The following is a 26,847-nucleotide window of genomic DNA, read 5'->3' on the forward strand; positions in this document are numbered from 1 at the left end:
CCAAAATTACTATCTGTTTTATAAGATGTTTCACAAAAGTGCAATTCCACAACACATCCTGTAAATATCAAATATGTGGGGAAAAAAGGTAACTGAATTAGGAAGTTACACATAAAATTAATTACAATTTTTATTTGATAAAGTTTCACTTGCTGAATAGTGACTGCAACTTTATTTACATTTGCACCACGAACCCTTCACAGAGAAAAGAAAACAAAAGGATGTGTTGGGTGTGAGAAGCTGTGGGATCAGATCATTCGGGCTTGTGGTTGCTCAGTTTTCCAAAAGTAGAATGGGAGGCAGAGTCTTTAGCTATCAGGCTGTTTTCCTGTGGAAGCAGCGCCCACTTTAGATTCAGAAGACAGACACTGTCTTTACTTAAAGCTTTCCTTTGTTACAGTTATTGTTGGATGAGAAAACCCTGAAACATCCTTTAGTTATCCTACTGGGAACTTCCCATGATACACTGTGTGTTTCTTCTCCGCTCACCTCTCTTTATTCCCATTGTGTTTACACACCACTATTGCATGGCTTTAAAATGTGTACTCTCTTACTAATCTTTTGTATAGTATTGTATTTATAAAATAAAGCAGCGCCATTGTGGATTGCGGAAGCATTCAAAAAGGCTGGACGGTATTGGTTTGGGTTAAACAAAGCCATGATACATTACAAGAAGATGTTTTTTGTTTGTAGTCCTTGGATGGCTTATTTTTAGAAATTAATTCCTCCAGATCAGCTTAAAAAAAATCAAAGTGCAATAGCCAAGATAGTTTCCAACATGAGATGATGTTTTCCTTTAAGACAAACAGGCCTGACTTGGCTTAAAAATGCAACTGTATCCTTAACGGAGAGCTTGACGGTGCACAGGTTACTTTTTAAGAATACTCAATCTTAAAAGGTTTACAAGCTTATAAAAGAAAAACTGAGGGAATAACCAGACATTCTTTCAACTTTACACCTAAAGATTTTTAACAGAAAGACTAAAGTACAATCTGTGGAACTATTTATTTTCAGTTGTTTAAGTTTTTTAAGACCCATGAACTATGAGGAAATGTAAGACTTTGGAATTTAAGAGTGCATGTCAAATATGTGTAGCTAAAATACAATATAACTATATCCTAACCAATACCCCCAAACAAACTAGTATTAAACTCGAACGCAGCTGAGCAGCTGAAGTCAGGGCATATCCTGCAGTAGTGGGTTTAATGAGTGGATGAGGAACATGTAAAAACACCTAAGCAAGCCTGGACTTGGACAGAGAGGATATGAGCTGGTGAGATAGCACAGATGCTTTTGACAGAGATGCTTGTATGGGAAAACACAGAGCAGGAACTGGTGGTATGCGGTGCCATCAATCTTATTTATGAACTGAGAGCTCTTATCTGGCGTACTGACTGACAACATTGTGAAGCGCGGCCAACATTCCTCCGTAAATGTGAAAGGCAGCTGACATGTTTCGACCGCGGCTTGCTCTGTTTTTCCCAGAACTGGTATGATGGAGGAGGACAGAATGTAAATGAGAGTCAAGGGTGAAATTCCTTTGTGCTCAAACACCCAAGAAAATTACATTTTCTACACTTTTTGGATCATTATTGCCTCTTTTCTTTGGCACGGTCACATGGAAACTTCACATTGAACCTCAGTCGGCATGAAAAGAGTGGGTCTGTAGTTGTGAAAACTGTGGAGGTGTGTGCGTGCACGCTGGTAGGTTTATTGCCCTGTCCTGATGTTTACAGTTTAATGGCACATTCCAAGCAAGAGCTGGCTTTTGAAGTTTCAACACACTCAGCAAATATCCTGCAGCTGAAAATGGATATCAAAATGAGTCAGGGAAGAGGAGGAAACCAGACTGTCCTTGATTCATAATTAATGGCTCTAATCTAACACACAAATACACAACACAAAAACAACATCTCCTATACGCACATCAAAGGCATGTGCAAACACACCAACAAACACAAATTACTGTTGAGGCAGCCTGATGAGAGATTGATTGACTGGCCTCCTTGGGGCATAGATATGCTGCACTCATTAGCTGACACGTGAAATCATTTTTCAATTACCCAGGAAGCTGGGGGCCTTACACCCAGTGGGAGAATAAATCCACCAATCCCCATTATATCTTTTTTTTACTCTCTCATGCCTTAAAAATGTTTGGATATTGGGAATACTTGTGTCATGTCTACATGTCATGTCTACAGGGGACACAGGAGAGCAACCACCTGCTGCACAAAGCGGCAGTTGTGAGTGTCTTTCCTGTTTGTTCAGGGGCCACTTAAGTGACCCTGCGTCTGTATTTCAGCCACATGTCCATGTGGTGGACTAATCACCATTAGCTGCTATAATTTAGATAATCACTTGGTCAGGAGGTCAGCTTATTTACTAAAGCTGGTGACTAGAAAGGATCTTTCTGCAGTTGAAAAAGTCCCTCAGCTTAATGTAGACCCCAACTATGGAATTTCAAGTGTCTGAATAGGATATTTATACATAATCAAATATTTCTTTGGGCAATAAAAAGGCAAATAAAATACAGATTTCTGAGGATTATTTATATGCTGATTTGTGCCATCTATTGTAAATTATCTGTTTCTTTACATGGAGAACAGGATGTCTTAACACAGAAAATGCACAGTGATGGTTGCACACAAACTGGCCAGTGGTTTCTCTTCTTCTGTCCATCCAAGATGTCCTTTGAGGCACATAGGAACTTCTAAAGTTCAAAGAGCAGCTTAAACAGCAATGCAGCCACTCATTGTTGGATAAGGAGTTGCCCCCTGGTTTGTGGTAATTCTTGCATTAGTCTTTTGAAATGTAAAGCTTCAGTTATGTCATGATATCACACCTACTCTGCAGTGGCCGTGACATCCTAGTTTTACAGTGTGTTGAGGTAGAGGCAAAAGCTGAACAGCACCACCTAATGGTGTTTTTACAAACCTGCAAATCTACTGCATATTTTTTTTCTAAAGGACTGAACTCTTTTTTTTCAGACTCAAAAATAATCATTGCCAATCTAAATTAGAGCCATTCTGTGAGCTCTGCCGTCTGCGGAAAGTGCGTGCTTTTATTTTAATTACAAATAAGGTGCATATTTTATTCTGTTTGTCACAGAACCTATATTTGTTATTTTCCTTTTAAGGTAATACCATTAACTGTGGTAGTACTATCTGCTTCATACACTCACTCGCTTTACACGCACCTTACTAGGTTTAGAAGTATAGAAGTTCACCTGCTCATTAATCAAAATAATCTATAATAATAATAAACTAATCAGCCCAACACATGGCAGCAGCTCAGTGGATTTATGCATGTAGACATGGCCAAAAAATCTGCATCAACTGTGTGATACTATCATGTTAATATGGACCAAAATCTCTGAGGTGATTTCCACCACCTTGTTGAATCTATGCCATGACTATTAGCAAGGTGTACCAAATGAAGTGTCCAGTGAGTGCTCATTGAGACCAATGACTGTAAAAATCTGCTTATGTATATATATATATATATATATATATATATATATATATATATATATATATATATATATATATATATATATATCAAAACAATTCTATAAAATTCTATAAAATCATTAATTGATCCATGTACTGGCCGGTGTACTCCAGACAACAAATCACTCGAACCCACCATTAAAACCCCGCCCACAAGCTCTCGCTGCTACGGCAACAGGCACGGCAGCTTATCACTGCTGAGGTGTAAAAACTGCAAAACCAGTTGACGTTTTGGTGTTATTAAGGTTTTATAAAGGTGTGCAAGAGGTTTAAGAAACTGAAAATGTGCTCTGTGATCAGTTGTGTGACCAGTCGACTCTGGAGAAGAGTGAGGAGACTGGAAAAGTGTGTGTTCCCCAAATGATTGCCAGTGGTACCTGGAGGTTATTAGCTGTCACTGGGTGAAAATGGTTGCAAAGAAGCTGCTACACTAAGAACTTAGTGACTGCTTTAGCTGCTAGTAGATAGGCTGTAGTTTCTCACGTTCGTCTGCAAGTACTCAACCAGCAGTAGTAAAATTGAGAAAGTATGACATAAACCAGAAATAGAGACGGTTCACCCTCATAGTAAAAGTTGTGCCTCAGAGCTGCAGCTGACATGTTTCGAAAGGAGCAACTTCTTTAAAGGCTAACCATCTCATTACTAATTTGTGTCACACTTTTGACTGATTCACTGCAGCTCAAAGACAGCTGGCCAGTATTTGTAGAAAAGTCAGTCGGTTTCATACAAACTATGCTAGTTACAAAGCAATCACACAGAGGTGTACTACCAGTTGGGAAATGCACCTTTTTCCTTAGAAACAGTTAGCATGGGGACACTGACCAGTCTGCAGGTCTGTGTGTTGAGTGCCTTATTCATTTGTGTGTAACATGATTAGCGGTCACACGTCTGCAAATACTCAAAAGCATCAGAAGTCTTTTTGCGGCCTCAAGTATCGCCATCTGGTGGCCTTGAGATAGAATGCAGGTTTAATGCGCTTCCCAGTTGGCTTCAATATTTTCTTTTAAGATTAGCATGTATAAAGATGAGGGGGAAGTTTATTGTGAATGAAAACGCCTCCAGCTGTTCAGTAAATGTAAAGTTAAAGGGATAAGGTCACCCATGGAGCGCTCTTCGTCTTAAAGCAGTGATGTCCTTAATGCGACTACACCTACCAGGTGGGAAAGTCAGGCCACAAAACTGCATACAGTTAATGTTACACTTGATTAATTTCTGACTTCTTAAGTTAACACATCTAGTTTTAGTTAACTGTAATAATCCTGGATGCTGGCTTGAGCCTCACATTTGCCTGGAGCCTTTCTGTGTGGGGTTTGCACATTTTTCCTGTGCTTGCATGGGCTTCCTCAAGATACTCCAGCTCTCTCCTACAGTCCAAAGCCAGCGGGGCTTCAGCCAACCCCCCGAAATCCCACATCCGCCTGAACACACGGCAGCGGCCTTACAAGTGTCAGCTCTGCGATCAATCCTTCAATGACAATGTGATCTTGAAGAATCACATCCCCTGTTATCACACGGCAACTCCTGGACAGAAAAACGGCAGCGCTGGTGGTGCTCTGGCTAATGGGACAGAGTGACTGTGGACGAGGAGGAGCAGGAGAAGGAGGAGGAAGACATGAAGCAAAAGGAGATCTAGTGGGAGAAGAAAAATTTGACTGCGACATTGACCCAGCTGAAAAAAAAGGAAAAAGTCCAATAGTAAAAACAGTAGTAAGACCAACAACAAATCAGGATATTTGAAACAATGAACTAAAAATACTGAGCTAATGATTTATTCAGAAACAGCTTAATGTGTCTTTTACATCCCCTGGCTAGCCGAAGAGATAGGAGGGAATAACATAAAGTTAAAATAGTGAAAGAGGAGTCAAGATGGCATTTTTAAAGGTTTATTTTCTGCTAGTTTAAAACTTTGGTTCAGACTGACATTTAACTCAAGGGAGAGCTAACGCCAACATAACAAACAAAACATCCCTAACAGAAAATAAAAGGAACTTGCCCAATGCCAAAGAAAACAAAATATACAAAGATAGCCAACCTAACCAGCACATAAACAGTAGAAAACAAGGGATTACGTTACAAAAGCAATTCTCCCCTACAGGCAGTCTGAACAAAGTCACATAAGGCTAAAAATACAAATCAAAGGCATGTGAGCCTGCACATGTATGGCAGTGAAAATGGCCAGAAGGCCCAGAAACACAGCTTCACAAACGTTATATAGGGATCTGCCGATTGCTGATTGACTTGATTCAAGCAGCAGCACCCAATCAGGACAGAGAAGGCATTATTTCACAAAGAAAAAGCTATCCTCCTGGGGCATGTAACAGTAGCACACAGGACCAGACTGTTTTCCACATGTGCTTTTACACTGGAAATATCCAGTGTTTTAATACCCATATTAGAAATGCTGTGTAACAACTGTGTTAAAGGCCACCATACCAGTTATTATAGTTTTCTATTTTCTGATTACTTTTTAAATACCAGTTATTATAGTATAGTTTTCTATTTTCTGATTACTTTAAAAAAAATCATTTCTTGATTTTAATATAGCTTTGATTGTTTGAAAATGTCTAGTTTTACTTTAGTTTTTTTTTTAATAGTTTCAGTGTTGGTTTTAGTCTTTTTAATTTTTAATTTGTGGAGCTGTGCAAGTTTTCTACCTAAGTGACGAGAAATGCCAGCGTCATCTACTTGTTAAGCCGGGATACGCTGGTCGCCAAACCAAGCGAACCCAGCCAGAGAGCCACGCCAGTTCTGTTAGCACAACATTCGCTTACTTAGCCATTAGCCTGCCATTGTTGTTTATGTTAAAATGTGGCAGCTACAGCAAGCGAGCGTTAAAACGTAACGCTGTCCGACCACTTCTACAACTGGAGGGTCACATCTGTAGCCCAGCATGTGCTCCGTCGTTGGTTGTGATTCGTGGCGACACAATGTGCAGCGGTTCAGGCTACCAGAGGACCCGGAGAGGAGACTGGAGTGGGTCCTGTTTCTGTTCGAAGTCAACAAGCAGCGACTAAAAGAATCGTCCTGGACTGATATCACTATTTGCAGTGAACACTTCACAGATGACTGCTTCGTGAGCTTGGCTCTGAGTGGCTCGGTGCAGCTGAAGCCCGGTGCTGTCCCCTCACTGTGGGTCAACACAGAGCCAGAGGAACCCGTGGAGAGCCCACAGGATGAGGTAAGTCAGCTGAGGGATCACCTGTTGCTGGACTTCACCGGATCTTTAAAAAACTGCTCCCAAGCCAGCTTCCACGTTGCTTTGCGTTATACCTATATACTGTGTATTACGGAAAGAGAAACTGAGACGTGTTTACAAAATAAAAGCGACTTTCAAATGAATGTGATTTCTATGTTAGCCCACACCACACGTTTAGTCTGGCATAAATGCCAAAATACTATAGAAAATGAATTCATTTCAAAATTAAACATAAATAATGAAAGCTGATTTATTTTTTTAATTAAGATTTTAAGTCGTGAACAGCCATTACAGGTGAACGTCCTGTTTCCACAGACTAATTTTATTTTAGATCCACAGTACACACCCTTATCGAGTTACTCAGTCAATATCAATCAATAAGTCAGTTTGATTTTGTATTTCAAAGTAAAGAGACTTTACTTTTTCCACTATCCATCTATTAGAAGGAAAGATTTGCTTCCACAGACTAATTTTACTAAAGATCAACAACATCAAAAGCTATCCGAAATTGCGTATATGAATACTGTTGATCTAAAGTATATTAAGTGACATATTAACTATTTTTAATGGCTTTACACGGTGTTTGAATTGCAATTCTAAGCGTGGCTATTTTAAGACAAGTTTATCATATTTCAATATTTCTGTTATCTGCAATTTGATTTTTTTTTTCACATAAATTTTTGTTTTGTGTTTTATTATTGCTATTTCATCAATGACAGGCTAAATTTTTTTGGTTGTTGAAATGAGTCACTTGAAGAGCAATTTTACTTTGAAATCCATACATTGATGGGTATAGACAAAAAACGCATGCTTGTTAACTGTTTGTGGCTTTGTTTGACTGAAAGCTTTTGTGTTTTTTTGTGATTTTTGTGTAGGAACCTGTTACCACCACAGATGCAGATAGTCAGTGTGATGACCTAGAATTATGTAAGAGCTCTACTTGTTCCCCTGAAATAACAGAATGCCCCTTGAGAGGTAAGAAAGTGTCCATATCACACCATTAAAAATCTAAAGTGTGACAAAGTGTTGTATTCAAGCCTGTCCCCCACAATGTTTCAGATGCTCTCACTCCTGAAACTCCAGACACAGATTCGAACCAGGAATTGTAAGTTCCACATTTCTGACCATGTTTGAAGATGTGACATCATGACGCGTCTGACTGTTTGTATTCTTGTGTTTCAGGCCTGCACTTCAGAACGACAAATACATGGTGAATGAAAATTGCCTCCTGAAGGTGTTTGGCCAAAAGTGCCCAACATGTGGAGACAAACTCCAGGCAGTGAAAGTAACCTATGGGGAGCTCATCATCTTGAAACAACGATGCCATAAGTGCGACTACAAAAACAAGCGGAATGGTCAGGTCAGTGCCCCTCTCCCTGCCGCTGAAGATGGACGCCTGACAAGAGGCACAGAGGGAACCCCAGAGACCCAGCTGGTAGGTTTAACCTGATTTACTGTCTACTAAAGAAAACTTGGTCATCAGAGAAGTTTGCAATGTGTTTATTTTATGATTCCTAACTGGACTTGACTCATAAAAAGTTTAATATGACATATTTCATTAAATATCATAGACTAAAAGATAGCTGTATCCGCCGTAATGTCACGCATTATGGTTGGGATTGCATTGGTAATGCTTAATGATATGAATTGAGATGCTTATTTTAGCTAGCAGAAAGCAGTCTTTCAAAAAAAGTGTATTCAAACAGCTGACTAGAGCAGCCTACCTGTCTTTCAAAATGGATGCAATTTTGAATTATAATGTAACCAAAAACAATAGTTGTGTTTCACTCTGAAGTACAGACTTCTTGGATGGGTTATACTATACAGCAGGATGTAGCAGGCGCCCCAAAAGGAACACGCAAGACCACTAACACAGTGACTCCAATTAGCAGATGTGACGCCGCTGCAGACACCAACGGGTTTACAGCTGCCTGTGTCAGCACACTCAATCAAAGTGGCCACGCCCCTAACCCTTACTATTCACACGGATTAGTTATAAAAAATTCTCCCACTTGCAGATGTTGTAAACGAGAAAACTATCCATAGAGATCAAAACCGTTTTGGTAGCAGTCTGTAAAATTATTTTGAATTCTCTAAAGCCGGGTATTTTAACTTAAGACATGACAGGGATTGACTCACTTTTGGAGCCAGCTTCACGTAGTCATGATAGGAGCTTCCCACTTAGTTTCTGGGAGTTTCTTCAGAAGTGATGGTGCAAATAGCAACTCTTAAGATCTCACATCACTTCACAATTTAATCAAGCTACTTTTTTTTGGATTGAGAGTCATACATGCGTTTAATTTGTTTGGCTCTCAGAAGTAATAATTCTCTCAGAAAGATGCAAATTCTGCGTCTCTATTATTCCATTTGGAACAAAAAAGTATCTGTTTTCTGCTTTTTGTGTCTTTGCCCGCGCTTTTGCTGAATTGCAGTTTTAAAAAAAGCACTTATAGAAATGATACTTTGTCCTTTGCTTGCACCTCTGTCTTAGTCATTTTTCATGAAAACTCTTTGCTGTACAGGCTTGAAAAAGTTTCCCAAATGCTACGTTGCCATTCTTGTCATTCACAGTCAGCGCTAAGAGACGACAACGCCGGCGCTGTGGCTTTGTCTGAGGCCGTCACTTTTAGCGATGAAAAAAGCGATCCTTCAGACGACGAAGAGGAAGGCAATAGAGGTGGGATGAGTTCAGATGGGGACTGGAATCCCACGGAGGAACTTTTGGTGGCTGACGAGCTCACAAAGGAGTCTGAGGAGGAAACCGAGGATGAAGGCGAAGAGGAAGATTTTGAATCCCCGGGTGGCCTCGAAATTAATGAGCTGTGCACAGAGTGCGGACGTTTTTTCCTCATCCTGAAGCCTCACACATGCGAGCACAAAATAAAACCCTACTCCTGCAATATCTGCGGGAAAAGGTGCGTTTCTGAGATTGCTCTAAGAAATCATAGCGAAATCCACGACGAAACGTACGAGCATCCTTGCAAGTATTGCTATGTCACCTTCAAAACCAGGGCGGACAAATTTAGGCACGAGCTGACCCACCAGGATAAAAAAGATCCCTTTAAATGTCCCGACTGTCCAAAGACATTCGCCACCAGTAAAGAACGCCGGAGCCACCTGGCAAAGCACAGAGTCTCGAGGGAGTTCAAATGTGGAGTCTGTGGGATTGACTTCAAGGACATACATCGTCTCAGGAGGCACTCCGTTGTGCACACAGGACTGAAACCGTACAAGTGTTCGGTGTGCCAGCGTGGCTTCAACCAGACGAGCCACCTGAAGTCCCACATGCGTCTGCACACCGGGGAGCGGCCGTACAAGTGTCAGCTCTGTGACATGTGCTTCAACCACAACGTGAGCTTGAAAAGTCACGTCCAGCGTTACCACACGTCCAGCTCTGGACTTCAGCAGATGGATAAAAGGGCAAATGATGCTAAGAGGAACAAGAAAAAGAGAGACGTGAACTCTGAGTTTGACAGTGTGAAAGTAAAACAGAAGGTTCAGAGGGAGAGATCAATGAAGCCGAAAAGTAAAAGGAGAAGCACGGACAGGCCCAGAGGAATCAAATCAAAGGTACAGAAGTTAAAGAAAACAGGCTCCGGTGATGAGGGGAGCGAGGACAAGCAGTCAGGTAGTGATTTATCCTTTGACTCGACAGAAGAGGAGGAAGAAGAAGAAGAGGAGGAGGAGGAGACATTGGGAAGGCGACCAAACGGTGACAGTGACTCTGATTTTGACCCAGAAGTAGAAGCAAAGAAGAAGAGGTGCAGCAGCCAGAAGACTGTTAAGAAACGGAGAGAAAGATCAAAGAAGGGCCTGGTGGTCTGAAGTCTGTGGTTTTTGTTTTTTTGTTTGTCTTTTTTAATGATGTAAAAACAGAAGGATCACACTACACAGCCACTATTGATATAATTCAGTACATGCATGAAATCGTTGCTTTATAGGGAGTTCCACACTGTTGTTTGATTTTCCGAAGCCTTTTTATCTTAACAGATGTGGAGGTGAATTGCAAACAGATGGAAGCTGATCGAACGTTATGGCACTGCTTGCCTGAAGAAGAGCAAGTCAGTATTTATTCAGAATCAAAATGACGCTAATGTAAGAATGAACTTCCATTGTTTTTATTTTTATCACTACATACAGTCAGTTTCCAGTCTTATATTAGCTCTGCCACAACATGTGGTTTTTATTTGATGAGAAAACCTTATTTTATTTAATCTTTAAATATGATATAAGTTTACATTATGACATTTATAAAGAGAAACTTCACAATTATAATTTACAACTGAGGAATGCAAGGAGGTCCTACTTCTCTGACATCATCACTAAAAACAGCCATAATGCTCGGGTCTTATTTTCTACAGTTGACAGGCTAACAAACCCTCCTGTGTCAGTGGCAGCTGAACTTCATTCGACCATGGCCTGCAATGACTTTGCCAAATTCTTCACTGAAAAAATCCAAAAAATTAGACAAGCAATTGGTACATCAACAGCAGATCCAGGATATGTACTGTGTCCACCAAAAAACTGTTTAAACACCATGAAACAGTTTCAACCTATTAACAGCAAAGACCTGGAGGACATCTTAGGTCAACTGAACTCCTCCTCCTGCTGTTTAGATGTCCTGCCAACAAGTTTTTTCAAAAAGGTCTCAAAGACTTTAGAGTCAGACCTGTTACAGATCGTCAACTTTTCTTTATTATCAGGTGTGTTTCCAGAATCACTAAAAACTGCTGTAATCAAACCTATACTGAAAAAGGACAATCTTGACAAGACACAAATGAACAACTACAGGCCGATCTCAAATCTCCCGTTTTTAAGTAAGATCATTGAAAAAGCAGTTTCTCAACAGCTCAGTTACTTCTTAAAACAGAATAATTGCTACGATGCCTTCCAGTCAGGTTTTAGACAGAACCACAGCACTGAAACCGCTCTGACCAAAGTGTTTAATGACATATGTCTGAATACAGACAGTGGAAAAATGTCAGTCCTAGTTTTACTGGATCTCAGTGCAGCATTTGATACAGTTGACCACAACATATTACTCAAACGACTGGAGAACTGGACAGGTCTTTCAGGAACTGTACTAAACTGGTTCAAAACATACGTAGAAAACAGGAAATACTTTGTATCAATAGGTAACTTCACATCTGAGCAGACAAGTATCACATGTGGAGTTCCCCAAGGTTCCATCTTGGGACCCCTTCTGTTTAACATTTACATGCTCCCACTGGCACAGATTATAACCAACAACAAAATAAACTATCACAGCTATGCAGATGACACACAAATATATATCACAATGTCACCAGGAGACCGAGGCCCTGTACAGGCTCTTGGTAAATGCATTGAGGAAATCAATGACTGGTTGTGCCACAATTTTCTCCAGCTAAACAAAAACAAAACTGAGGTAATAGTCTTTGGCGCCAAAGAAAAACGATTACAGGTCACCAGAGAACTTCAATCTATACATCTAAAAACCACAAACCAGGCGAGAAATTTGGGTGTAGTGATGGATGCAGACCTAAACTTAGAAAAACACATTAAGACAATAACAAAGTCAGCTTACTATCACCTCAAGAATATATCAAGGATAAAAGATCTGATGTCTCAACAGGACCTGGAAAAACTAGTCCATGCATTCATCTTTAGTAGGCTTGATTACTGTAACAGCATCTTTACAGGTCTACCTAAAAAATCAGTCAGACAACTACAGCTCATTCAGAACTCTGCTGCTCGAGTCCTCACTAAGACCAAAAAAGTGGACCACATCAGTCCAGCTCTGAGGTCCTTACACTGGCTGCCTGTCCGTCAGAGGATAGACTTTAAAGTTCTGATGCTGGCCTATAAAGCTCTGAATGGTTTAGGACCAAAATACATCAGTGACCTCCTGACCCAGTATGAACCATCCAGATCCCTCAGGTCATCTGGATCCGGTCTTTTATCAGTTCCCAGAGTCAGAACCAGACACGGAGAAGCTGCATTCAGCTTTTATGCTCCATATATCTGGAACAAACTCCCAGAAAGCCTCAGATCAGCTGAAACACTCAGTTTATTTAAATCCAGGTTGAAGACTCACCTGTTCTCAGCTGCATTTGAATAAAGCACCAAATCCACACTTTAAGCTTAAATTTCAAAACTTACATTTAACTACTGATTTTATCTACTGTTCTGATTTTATCTGTTTTGATTTTATATACTGTTGTTTGTTTGTTAATTAGTTAGTTAGTTTATTTGCTTGTTTTAATCAATTTTAAATCATGCTTTTTATTTGTTCTTGTTTCTAATGTCTCTGTAAAGCACTTTGAATCACCTTGTTGTTGAATTGTGCTATACAAATAAACTTGCCTTGCCTTGCCTTGCCTTACATTTTCAAAATGTAACAGAAAATGCAGAAAACTCAAAAGCTTAATCTGAGAGTCTACAGGCCTCAGTTAGGATGTTAAATGTTAAAGTTCATGAGAGTACGATTAGAAAAAAGACTGAGCAAGTTTAGGTTGTTTGGAAGGGATGCAAGCAGAAAGCATCTGAATAAACAGCACGACTTCTGAAGCAAACAAGGCCAAAGTGGAGATGTTTGTCCATAATGCACAGCAAACATGATGGTGAACCCCAAACACAGAACATCAGCTCAAACATCCCATACAAACTGTCAGTCACGGTGGTGGAGGCTGATGATTTGGGTTTGTTTTAGAGCTGGGCAGATCAATCTAAATATCGATAGTATTGACATCAACACTGGTACTGGATCGAGACTAGCATGATGGTATTGGTACTTTGTTTCTATCCCCTAAGTTCATTGCACTGTGAAAAATGTCTGAAGCTTTATGTGATAATTGAGATTTAAACAACAGAAGTTGACCCAAGTTTCATCATTCATGAAAAGTTGAATGGTTCGTTTGCTATATTAACTAATTATCATGGAAAGTAAAATCACAGTGATTCATTGTTCATTAAAATGTGTTCAGAATTTGCAAATTGATGATAATTCATCTTAAAAATCATGACACTCCCCTACACAAGCTGCCTTCTATAAGTTCGGTATCAGTATCGGTATCTGCATTACTGGCCCTGTAGTTACCTCATATCAGATCATAGCAACATCTGCAGTATTGCACAGCACTAGTTTGTTTTGCAGCCACAGAAGCTGGACACCTTGCAGTTAAAGTGCTGACCTTAGAGAGCTGTGCATAAATGAAGGCCAAGAAACGTCAACGAAGAGAAGCAGCACTTAAGGAAGAATGTGCCAAAATTCCTCCACAATGATGTGATTGTGATCGATAAACTCATACAGACAACAGTTACTTCAAATTGTTGCTGATAAAGGCGGTTCTACGAGCTACTGAATCATGAAGCAGACTTAGTTTGTCACAGCAATGAAAACGTCTGTATGTAAACTCTGATGAAGTGATACAGAATATTTTAAAAGAAATACCAGTGGCTTTTTATTTTTAAGTTTATTAGCTGCAAATGATGATGATTTATTCATTATGATAAACTTTTTTGATTTGACCATTATGTCTAGCAAAACTAGAACTATGGGTTTGTAAAAGTAAATAAAAGTCTTTGCTTGTTTGTTGAAGCACCACTGAGAAACTAAATATAGTGATTTACTGAAAAAAAATGTCCAGCAAAGGTGTCCAGCTACAGTTTTGAAAGTCTGCAATCTTTATCCTGTCATTTACTTCATGTTATGTGCTTATGGAAGATTACATTAAATAAGTCAGCCTGATGGTTAAAATCAGCAGTGCACTGTCATGTGTTTAGTACAGCTGAACAGTGGACTGTTTGGGGCTATCTCGCAATTCTTGAATTTAAATTGTCAGGGTGTGTCTGGGTTCAGAATCCCCACTTTGATCAAAAACCCTGAATGAATCCCTCTGCCTACATGTTTATCCTTTTTCTCTCTTCCTGTGTGTGTGTGAGAGAGAGAGGGAGTACGCCAGAGCTTAAGGTTGCTTCAAGGCCCATCAAGTTTTTCTGAGAGTTGGTAAAACTTCTTTAGCTTTTCTCTGGTGGAAAAGCTGCCAAGGCTGCTTAGTGGATTAGACCCACTGATGGCTGGCAGATCTAAACGTAGCCTCAATATTTGGAAAAATGAACTAAAAGACTAAAAATTTCTTTACTGAGATACAAAACTTCATACTTCAGGGCTGCACTCTCAAGGCAGTAAGGGAAGCTGCAGAGATTATATTTAGTAGAGATTAAAAAAATGGAAATAGACTCATTTGTCATTTTATTAGGTACACCTTGCTAGTTCAGGGTTGGATCTCTTTGGAGCTGCCTCAATTCTTTGTGGCAATGATTCAACAAGGTGCTGGAAGCCTTCCTTAGATATTTTGGGTGAGTACAAATGGCTCTCACTAACTAAAAGAAGACTGCAGCAAGCTAACATGATAGTTTACCCAAGCTTGAAACCATTAGTTTTCACCTCCTGTGTCAGCCTGACCCTCTTGTCATGGCTATTGCACAGAGATGTGGTTGCTGAAGTGTGGCACAAGCTTTGTATCTTCTGAGCAACGGGTTAAAGATGTATGGAAAGAATGATTTCTGCTCCGTTATAATCAAAAGACGGTGAACTGCAGCAAATATCTCCGAAACTGCAGCTCACACAAAAACGACCTGAAGACAAACACCTATACTTCGGGTAACGCAGTGCCCTGACAGTCCCAGACAACCACTAGATGTCATCATTGTGCCACTAATACTGACTCAGTTTTCACAGTGATCACACTGCAGCCATCCCCCCAGCGTGATTACTATGGTAACTGTTACTGATACTGCAGTACCTGTGCTGGCCTGCTGAGTGAAACCTCCATCCCTGCTTCTTCTGCATCTTTACCACTCTTCTAATGTCCTTTTCCCAGGGAGCTAGTGTATTCTCTGCAGGCTACTCCTCACTGCCCCACCCCCCTGTGATCACTTGGTCTTGTAGATGTCTGAAAGCCACACCTCAAAGACCCTGGGAGTATTACACAAGAGCTAAGATGCCCTTGTCAGAGCAAGCTGCTGATGCTTGCAAAATTCATGCACCCTGTCATTTACCGTGTCACAAGGACATCACTGCATAGAAATCTTCCACCATTTTTCCCTCTCTACTTTTTCATTAGGCCCCTCTGTCTGTTTTCTCTCATTTTATTCTGGCGCTCTCTTCAGATCTCTCTCCCCGCCTTCCTCTCTGGGTGCGATGATTTGAAGCGGGTCTTTTTAGGATGTCAGTTAAACAGCCGGAGCTGGCCTGACTGATGCTTTGAGGCAGGCTTGAGACGAGGGGGCCACAGTGAAAATATCTGTTTTTAGAATGCTTGCACTATCTGTGTGAAGATATTATTTATTTGGTGCTACAAATTTGCTCTGTAAGAAACTGCTACCTTTATTGCTGTTCATTTCTTCCACAGTGTAAACCAGAGAGATGGGAACAATAGGAGAAAAAGGCAAAAAAAGTAAGGTCCATATCCACTCATAGCTGGAACTCCTATATAAGTGTTTTGCTTTTATAGCTTCAGTATTTGCTAAAGAAATCAGATTTGGAAATTGGTTTCTGCACAGAGGAGCCCAAATGCCATAAGCCAGACAGATAGGAATCCACCTGGGCCAAATGACATTTTCTTGCTTACCAATTCCCAGACAGCATTACTTGGTTGTTTATTGAAATGCACTTGGCCTTTTGGACTGTGCTCCTTAGTGAGCTTAGCTCAACTGGAAACAGGAGGAAACAGCTAACCGCCCGACTGGCACCACCTCAGTAATTATTATAGTAGTTTTGTTGGAAATAAAAAACTTGAAAAATGACAGTGTGACATTTCAGAGCAGTTTTATGTTTAACTTGAAGTAGTATTTTATTTACATGGTGGAAAGCGAGACTGACTGACAGCAGAGCGTTTATTTTCGATCTCAGGCAGATCACAGGCTGCCTTTGCTTAAGTGAAAAATGCTCGTTTGCTAGCTTATCAAGAGCTAAATTCAAGTATTTGTCATATTTGTTCAATATGAGGGAAGCAACAAATAAAATTAAAAAGTATTGCCAGTTTCCTTTTAGAGATGAAATTCTCGTAAACCTACAAACATTTTTTAGTGTAGCCGCTATTATCCAATCCTTCAACCTGACCATTATCAAAGTAATGTTTGTTTATTTGTTAAGCCACGTATCACTGATCTATAGATCGCTGAAGAATAAAAATAAAAAAGGCACTTAACTCAAGGGATGAACCACTGTTATACTTATACATGACAGATAACTTCGCAAAGAATCCATCTGAAATCTTTACACAATTTGTTACTAGCAGCCTGTCACAAAGAATATAATTTGTTTCCATTTATTTAGTTAAATCTAATAAAAATGCCAAAGATAACACAGTTTGACAGACATAAAATCATATTTGTGTTCCAACAAGTGATTCCCAAAGAGTCATTGGTCAGAAACTATGCATGCCTCTGCAGGGTGTGCAGGGTGTCCTTATACGTTTTTGGAAACTGGACAAGTGGATGACATAAGAAGAAGTGGCAGCCCTCCTATCTAGATGGAGTGATGAATCCCAATTTGAAACTTTTGGTTCAGATCATCGTTAATAAGTACAGAGGAGGTCAGGAGAGCGACAGACAACAGTGAGTGTCTACAGCAATCTGTAAAACACAGTGGAGGCTCTGTTGTGGTTTGGGGCTGCATTTCAACCAGTGGTTTTGAAGAGCTTGTCAAAATTGATGGAATTATGAACGCAGAAAAGTGCCATCAGATTCTGTTCTGCCATGCAATGCCATCTGGAATGCATCTGATTGGCAACAGCTTCATTTTTCAGCGTGACAATGATCCCAAACACACTGCCAAAGCAGTAAAAGCATACCTGGATGGAAAAACACTGTGAACACAAGCTCTGTTTTTGTCTTACATACTGTGTTTGTGTGCATGTTCTAGTTAATGTCTGCACCCGTTTCCCGTTTTCTTGGCAATTTTTGGCAACATTTTCAAAGAATTAGGAGGAGGCTCAAGACTTTTGCACACTCTGTCGATGTGTCATTCAGCCTCCTTTCCCTCCTGTGGCCTCCTATCTCCACAGTGTGCACAGATGTCTTCCAGTGCTGTGGTAGGACCGTATTAGTCTTTTTTCACTAGTACCTACTCGGCTCAGAAAATGTGATGTCAAAAGACTGCATGCCACTGATTGGCTAGTCTGTGGTGTCACGAGATGATTTCATTACATCCTGATGTCAGTTTTTAATCATGACTGTCTAGCTGGTTAGCACAGCTTAGCTGTGTCTTAGCTGGCTATAGCTTTGCATTCATTTTCAAAACATGAGACCAATTTAAGTCGTTAAGCAGTACAGAAAGTGAATAAATGCAGTTCCTTAAACATCAAAAAGCTGCATTATGTAGACTGTCCACCTCAAATGGTTAAAGATTCCTGGAAAAAATTTTTTGCTGTTCATCTGCTCGGGTTTTGGCGGACATGTTTCTCTGTGTGGCTCGTCCTGTGAAAAGTTTCACAGCAGCAGCTTTTGTTGTCATTCACTGCTTTAGAGCGGCCTTCTTTCCGCAGACACAAAGGGCTGTCACAGAGTATTTATCAATCACAAAGCATTTGTATTCTGTTATTTATCAGCACCCCCTCCCTGTGCAAAATTACCTCCATCAGCAGTGCAATCACTCGTCTCCCGCTATCCAGCCTAACTGACTGGCACGTATTAGCTCGCTCGCTTGTTCTGTCACAGTAGTGCTGCTTTGTCAGTCCAAAACAGCGGGGACTGAGTTGTATGTCAAGGATGTCGGAAAGTTTTCTCCCTGCGTTGGGAGATGTGTTAGATCTTACTCAGAGATGAGCATAAATTTGAAGGGAGAGGGACCCACATATCCGCACTAATGTCAGTTTGGAACTTAAACCCACATTCGGCGCGACTCTGAAACATTTCATAGCATCTGTGCGCGTGTCAAGTTGTCAACTGTGTTGTTTACAAAAGAGAAGCATGTGCCTAAATATATACGCGCGCATTCGCTCGCTTGTATTCGAACGAACAGCTACTGAAAGCAAATATTAAACACAAAGAAGCACATTTTCTTTTCAGCAACGCCAGCAGCTGAAGACTAAACATTACAGCAAGACATACTGTAACAGTCAACAGTTATGCTGTTGTCTTGTTGTTTTATCACATCTATTTGTGTCTGCATAGACTTCGAACTGTGACTGAAACATTTAATCACAGAGCGTTCGTTTAAGTTTTATGCTGCATTGTGAAGCAACAAGAAGATCGTTGGAGGCTCACACGGATGGCTGCACAGCTGATTTCCTTTAGCGCCAAGTTTCCAGTGTAAAAGTAATGATACCTGACAGATAATATCAACATACAGGAGCTGCAGCATATTGCATTCATTCAGCATCACCTCCGTCTGTTGCTCTCCTCAGCAGGGATAAAACCCTCCGACACCAGCAGATAAGGAAATGCTCTGATAGAGAACATACGCAGCATTAGAGTTACTTTTTTTGTGACTTATTTGTAATGGAACAAAATGTACGTGCAGAGGCATGCAAACTAACGCAATCTGACACATGAGAAGAGACAGAAAAAAGTGAGTTGAGTTATAACTCCTACACAATGCTGAGGTGAAAAATTCTGCCAAAACCTCAGAGAGATCTGTCACAAAAAACCATATTTCCCCTCTTACTTTTATTTAGGAGCGTCAGTGTCTTAAAGGTGTTGCTCTCATTTCAGTTGATTCATTGTTTTAAAGTCTCCTCAGTCAATTTACAGCACAGCGAGTGACCTCCCACCTTTTTTCCCTCAGTGTTGCGCTAGAAAAATGTAAGAGATGTGGAGCAAAACCACACAAACTTTCATTAGAATTAGCCCTCCTTTACATTTATTTTCTGGATACACGCCTTTCATCCCCTCTACAGAGTTTGAGGCCCTGAAAACTGCCTGAAATTTGAATTAGTTTTAATCTTGTCACTTCGTGACAAGCACACATGTGGAGTGGCTGTGACACTGCCAGCCTGAGACGAAGACATTTTAGTGCTCCTTCAAATCATAATAGGTGTGCTAGAATTTGCCTGCCTCAAAGTTCCCTGCAGGATCCACGCTGTACAGGAGAAAAAGCTTTCATGTTCCTGTTTGCTTTGGGATCGAGCTGGTTAACATGTATGTGTATCACACAAAAGACAGCTCGGTGTTGTTTATACATTTGTGTTTCTAGCCAGGCCTGCTTAAAAATCAGCCTAGTCTCATGAAAACAAAACTGCCAAACAATATTCACCACAGTTGGCTTGGTTACAAGACAATTGTCTCTTATTCTCTTTGTCAAACCCCCCGTCAAGTAGTTTTGTTACATAAACTTAATGAAATGGGCTGGAATATTTTTGTGCTTTTCTCTACCACCCACATTTACTTTTTCACAGATACTGTACACTTTATTTTATGCTTTATCTACCTATCGTTTACATTTAACGAGTAATAAAAGAGCCTAACATGCATGTCTTTGAACTGGGAGGAAGGTAAAACACCCACATTGGTACAGGGAGAACATGCAGACTCCACACAGAAAGGCCCCGAGGCCAAGAGATCCAAATCCAGACCTTCTTGCTGTATGGCAGTAATGCTAACCACTACACCACCATGCTGCCCTGAGGCAGGATCCACACACAGTGGCTGTAACTAGCTATGAGGTTACCTCAGGTATTTTATTTTTCAAAACAAGACAGTAAAAGTTAGCATGAATCTATGTATAATGCTCTAGGTTTCTTTTACTTTGAAAAGCTGCCCTACAGTGCCTCTGACTGGGTTCTGTTTTTGAGTTCGTTTAAAAAATCACTCATGACAAATGTTAATCGGTGTGTTTAAGTTCAAGTGGTGAATCAAAGGTAACGTAGGGCAATAACCACCAGGGACCTTTCCCACCTGATTTCTTACATTTCAAATTTCAAATTCCAATGTTGTTATTGTGTTTTATTTCATTGTTTTATGCACATTTCTCTTCCATATGTCTGGATACAGTGTGGGAAATAACTTTTTGATTCCCTGCTGAGATTGAATTTGCTCACTTACAAATAATATAATGTAAGTGAGCATATAGCTATAATTTTTATGGTTGTTTCATTTTAATGAAGAGAGAAAATAGCAGTGAATGTGATAACTGTTGGTGTGATTATTTGCAAATAGAAGAATTGCAGTCATTATTGAAGAGAATACTCCTGACGTCCAGATCTATTTACTCTGCTTTACGTGGTAAATCTTTGTGAAAATAGTCTGTTACAAGTCGATGTGTCTGAGAAGCTCACTTCTATGCAATGATAGTGATACTGAGGTGAGTTGTTGAGGATAAGCTCTGCTGCTAGCCTCTGTTAGCTGAAGTTAGCCTCTGTTAGTCAGCCTTAGTGAAACTTCGTTTGAAGTGGATCTGACGTTGTTGGAAACTTCGCAAATGAACATACAATGTGAGAATGTAATCCAAATGACTGTCAGTGGCAAAGAGTGATTTTTAGGAGACTCAAGCCTAAGATAGCTATCTTAAAACCAGCTGTTGTGGTTTAGCTGGCTCAGCTGTCTGGAGATGGCGGGTCACATGTAAAGGTTATAGATAATTGCAACAATATTGGGATTAAATGAGCATGTTTATGCACATTTTTGTCCCAACTCATCTGAACTGAAGTCACAACTTCAGTTCAGATGAGGCTTGAAGTGAAGAAGACAAGATTTTGTCAGTTTTTGGAAGATGTAATTATCCATTAATAAATGCATATTTATGAGTAAAATTGAAATTTTCTATCAAATAACCTCTAAAAATGACTGACTATACCTTTAACACACCGCAGTGGTGACAGAGCTGCCGTGCAACATGCTTGCTTGCAAGCGCAAGCAGCTTTGGGGTTAATTTTCACAGAAGCCCAGCTTCCTGGGCCTCTGTGATGCTGAAATTTGAATACATTAAATTTCACATGTCACAAGGTTATGGTCTTTCCCCCTTTTTCTTTAAGATCAAGTAGACTCAACCAGACTGAAGGATCTCAGCAGTTATAGGATGGATTGCCATAAAATTTTGTACCAACATTTATGGTCCCCAGCAATGAAGCCTGCTGACTTTTTCATTTAGTCCCACCACTTTAATGCTGTTTTGAGTGGTCAGTAAGACTAGAAAAGCTTCATAAAAATGCAGTCCACTTACCATTTTAACACAAGGCTGACATTTTAGTTTTACTACCACCAAGAAACTGGATTTATTTCCCAAGAGATGTGGGGTGATTTTAACATTTCCACCTTTCTATGAGTAATTGTAATCCCCTCCAAAGGGTGCATATTGTTAAATCCCTCCCCCTACATAATTAGTGTCACAGTTACCATCAATTTCCAGCATACCCAGTGGTCCTTGTGTACTTTCAATGCATGCCTATACTGTTCTTACAGATTAAATTATTTTTACAGCAGCTCCTTGGTTGAGTCAACTCTCCCCTCGTGTTCTGTTGAAGATAAAAGACTGAGTTGGAGTACACTAGTGTTCTTGGCAAGCTCCACCGCTTTGCTGAAAGAACTGCATTTGTAGCCCAGGGACGCGCACATGATTTAAAAAAGACAGCCAACATGATCAACAGACAGCAGGTCATCTATCACTCGGGTTAATCATCATCCTTTTAAACCCAATTGTCTCTCTATTGATTCTCCTTTCATTTTATAAGTCGTTAAATTTGTGATGGCGCTTTGATTAACATTATATCATTGAAATTGTACACGCTGTTATCACTCTTCACTTCTGCTGCTCTATCCCTTTGTTTTATCCTCACCCAGCTTACATAACTTACCTCATTTGTTCTCTCCTAGCTCCTTTCCTCCTTTTGATATTGCCTTTACTTGCTTTTACTCTCTCCCACTTTCCCTTAACATCTTCATTACTTTATTTTCCCCCTCTCTGGATATATTTCTGCCCTGTCTCACGCATCCCTGCCCTTTGTCCTTACTTCCATACCTCTGCTTTGCCAGCCAAGAAAGAGGTAATTGGATCTGATTGAAAAAAATAGACATTTGTTGGCTCTGCCGCTCTAAGGCGGCACATCTTACTCTGATCAAGGATCTGTGTCCGCTTGTGTCTCCAGATGAGTTAGCAATTTAGAGGTCATGAGAAGGATACTCCGCAGGAATCATGAATATGTATAAAGGATCATTTGCTTTTAAAGAAGGGCTTGTCAGGCTAAATACCACCACTGAGTACAGATAACAGTGCAGAAAATGGCACAGCTTTCTTTCCATTTCACTGCAGACCCCTAAACTGCAAAAGCATGCTGTGCCTACTAACCTTTCAAGATTATAGTAGAAAATATATTTCTACCAATTTGGTATTATAAATATATACTTTTGCTTCAAACAAAACAATCAGCGAAACTTTCAGATGTTTTACTTATTTGGGACGGTTAGAAAATAGTTTCTCCCAGATGGTATTGGCGTAAATGGCAATGCAGAAGAAACAGATGCCAAAAAAGTGAAAATACTCATTGTATGCTGGTAAAATTGCTCATTTCCAGTAGCATATTTCAGTTTGCCTGTGAATCATGTCATGAATGTTTATAGAAGACATGAGTTATAATGAAAAGCTTGAATACTATTTGCTCTCAAATCACACCCTTGAAAGGTCCATGGGTCATCTCTTTTCAATGAACCCCCAGTGAAGTCACGGTGATGACTTTAAGCACAGAAACCGCTGTCCCACTGTGCAGAGAGCGAGAGGAGAGAATATGATACATCAGACACGTTACGATGCCGGCAGCTGCAATTCTATCAAACTACGGTGCCATTAAACCAAGGACAAAGTGTACATCCTTCTCAGTGAAGTCCATTCACAGATCATATAAAGGGATATATGGTGTGTGTAATAGTGTTTGATAAGTACTCTAAAATGATTATCATTGAACCAGCCTGACCTTATTGGCATGGTTTTCAGCACACCTGTCTCATATGAACTGTTCACGCGTTGTGGTTTGAAAAGGTAAAAGTAAACTTGGAAAGTTTGGTTCAAACGGCAAAGTTTAAAGGTTATAAAGTAAATTTTATATTATGTTATACAAACTGCATGAACTGCTTGACTTCTATATGACAGATTATTCTCCAGTGCTGTTGCAAAAAATATTTCACCTGAGTGCGCTGCATAAACAGCACAGCCCAGTGGTTTAAAATAAACATTAATAACACATGTTGGGCTGAAAAGATTTAAATATACGGACAGATTCTCTTTTAATTATTTTTTTAATCATCAGTCAGAATTATTGATATGCTGTTTAAACTCCTAGAACCTGAAAGACAGTGGTATTGTAGAAGTAATAAGTTGTGTCCTTACATTTTAATGTGATACGTCATTGGGCCCGGTGCCATTGAAATTATGCAACGGCATTTGTGGTTTGCAAAACAATACGACCACCACTATTTAATAGAGCCACTTTATTGGGTATACCTAATCAAAGTATCCACAGACTGGATTCAAACTCACAACCTTCTTGTTGTGAAGTGACAATGTTAACCTCCACACCATCTAATCATTTGCTTGTTGCATGTAAATATGTAATCAACCAATCACATGTCAACAATTCAATCCCTTTAGGCATGTAGACATGGTTGAAAGTTCAAACTGAGCATCAGAATGAGGAAAACGTGATTTAAATGTCATCCACACAACTGTCTCCAGGGATTACTTAGAATGGCCTAAAAAAAGAAACTGTCCAGTTATCTGGGTGGAAATTTCTTGATGTAGTCGTGGATCAGAGAAGAATGATCAGACTACTTGAAGCTAAAAGGAAGGCAACAGGAACTCATTTCAACCAAACTATGCAGGAGAGCACTGTGAACGCACAGCATGTTGAACCTTGCAAACGTTGGTTGGTCTGATGAGTCTGAATTGTTGCTACAGTGGTTTTGTTGGGTGGTAGGGTCTGAATTTGGTATAAACAACATGGAAAGCACAGACCCTTTCTGTCTTTTATCATTGGTTCAGGCTGGTGGTTGTGCTGGTGATGTGGGGGATATTTTCTTTGCACACTTTGGGCCCATTAAAATCAGCTGAGCATTATTTCAACACCACAGCCTACCTGAGTATTCTTGCTGACCGCATCCAAACCTTTACAACCACAGTGTGTCCACGTTTTCCAGTAGGAGAACACGCCATGTCACAAAGCACAAAACATCTGAAGCTGGTTTCTTGAACATGGCAATGAGTTCAGTATACTCAGCTGTCCTCCAGAGTCAAAAGATCCCAATCCAGTAAAGCGCCTTTGGGTGTAGTGTAGCAGATTCACATTGTGGATGTGCAGGTCTGTGTGGTGTTATCATGTCAGTATAGACAAAGATCTCCAAGGAGTGTTTCCAGAATCTTGGGGGATTAACTAATTAGAAACAAACAAAACTATAACTCTGGCTTCAACTGCACTTAGTATAACACACTAAATCTTTACTTTGAATGTGGTACACCTCTGCTAGTAGTCTCAGCAAGTGTCATTATTAGCACATTTGATTTAGCTTAAAGCACCACCGTGCTTCAGTGGAGCCTCACAGAGCTGCTGGCATGTCTTTGGAGACTTATTCAGTCTGTTGGAAAAACAATGGAGGCACCAGCTGGTGAATTTCAGAGACAACCTGCATATAAAATATGGACACAACCACTCTGATGTCTTCCACCGGTTTATAGACTATTGTTTTGAATCTACACACTGAACATGACTGGACCCACCTTTCACATCAAGCAGCACTTTAAATCTTATTAGAGTTTAAAAGGTTGAGAAAGTTGTCAGATAGATTGGAAATTAGCCACAGAGACCCAAAGTTTATTTTTCCTATACAAGGCTGTAAACATCTTTGTGCCATGAAGGTGAGCATTTTATTGTGAAAGTCTTGTCTTTCGCTTTCAGAGCCAACCTCACGCAACCCTCCGAGCTAGTTCCCTATTAGCTTTATTTTTGAACCCTAGACGCTGCTGCTTTTACAGAACTCTACCTACTAAAGCTGAAGACTTAAATGGTGACTGAATTTAATTAAATGATAAAACTCTTTATCATTTGTGCATTTATTTGAAAGTCTAGCACTGATTGCAATACTGTAGCACACTGCAAAACTCTGAAACCTATACATATTCAAACTCTCACATGGCTTTCTTAATGGAAAGCAGCTTATTATGCATATGAGTGAAACCAGCATATCTGTCACCTCAGCTTTGAGTGACAACATGGAAAACATTTCTGATATTTTCTGAGCAGACTAATTAAAAACAAAAAGGCCTTCTGCCTAAAGCACGTCAGACCTATAAACAAAGAAGCCAAAGAGGCAAATACAAGCTGGTACACTCACAGTCCTGAGTGATTGGCATTGCCTGCAAATGACTGCCCCGTTTAGCATAATGAGAGTTGCATCAATTCCTCCTGCCTCACAAGTCATCCTTGCAACACACAATATGCTGACGCACAGCAATGAATCCAACTTGAGGCTGTAGAGGTAAGATGTAGAAGAGGGAAGGAGGGACTGTGCTTGAGAAAAACTGAGAAGAGGAAGGCGACAAAAAAGAAAGTAATGTTTGAAATTATAATTTAGCTCTCCCCACTCTTGGAGCCTGAAGCTCAGTGCTGCCTGCTCGCACTTTACCATTTGCTACTTTGGCTCTCTTTCAGTCTTGTTGGAGGCTGCCTCTTGTGATGAATCCTGAAGGTAAATTCCTGTCTGTTACACCAGCTCCTAAAACCCTGTGTGAACAAGTCATGCTGATGACGAGGCTGTTTGTGCAGAAGCCTTTGTGCACATGTATGTTTATAACAAATCTCTGAGTCCTTGTGAACTGCAACTACAACCCATGTTTATTTATATTTATGCCATAAGAGGCTTTTTTTTTTGTTTTGGTTAATTTTTTAGATTATGCACATTGTTGGGGGTGGAGTAAATGATCTGTGACAACTTGAAAACTACTAGTTTTTTTTTTTAACTGACAAAAAAAAAACATTAATATGATTAAGAGCTTGTTGTCAAGAAGGAGGAGAGAGCAGACGGGCTAAATTAATACTTTTTAAAATTCTGCTTGGATTCATCTCCTGCATTAAGTCAGGTAGGGAGATAAAGGGTATCTCTCGCTCTCACACACACACTTTTAAGCCCTGTCTTTGGCTGTGGTGCATCCTACAGGAATATCTAAGATGTAAGTTG

General features: G+C 40.1%; 1 protein-coding gene across 1 annotated transcript; it reads left to right on the forward strand.

Moving 5' to 3' along the window:
• Positions 1 to 6,265: 6,265 nt before the first annotated feature.
• Positions 6,266 to 11,263, forward strand: LOC146613455 (uncharacterized). Its single transcript, XM_085378124.1, has 5 exons — positions 6,266 to 6,687; positions 7,581 to 7,680; positions 7,765 to 7,810; positions 7,888 to 8,140; positions 9,277 to 11,263. Exons 1-5 carry the CDS (start codon positions 6,400 to 6,402, stop codon positions 10,528 to 10,530), a joined length of 1,941 nt encoding a protein of 646 aa, XP_085234250.1. The 5' UTR covers positions 6,266 to 6,399; the 3' UTR covers positions 10,531 to 11,263.
• The last annotated feature ends 15,584 nt before the right edge of the window (positions 11,264 to 26,847 follow it).

This window comes from Diplotaxodon limnothrissa, linkage group LG18, assembly GCF_057381915.1.
Source record: "Diplotaxodon limnothrissa isolate DT_005_m linkage group LG18, D_limnothrissa_male_GT1.1, whole genome shotgun sequence".
NCBI lineage: Eukaryota > Metazoa > Chordata > Actinopteri > Cichliformes > Cichlidae > Diplotaxodon > Diplotaxodon limnothrissa.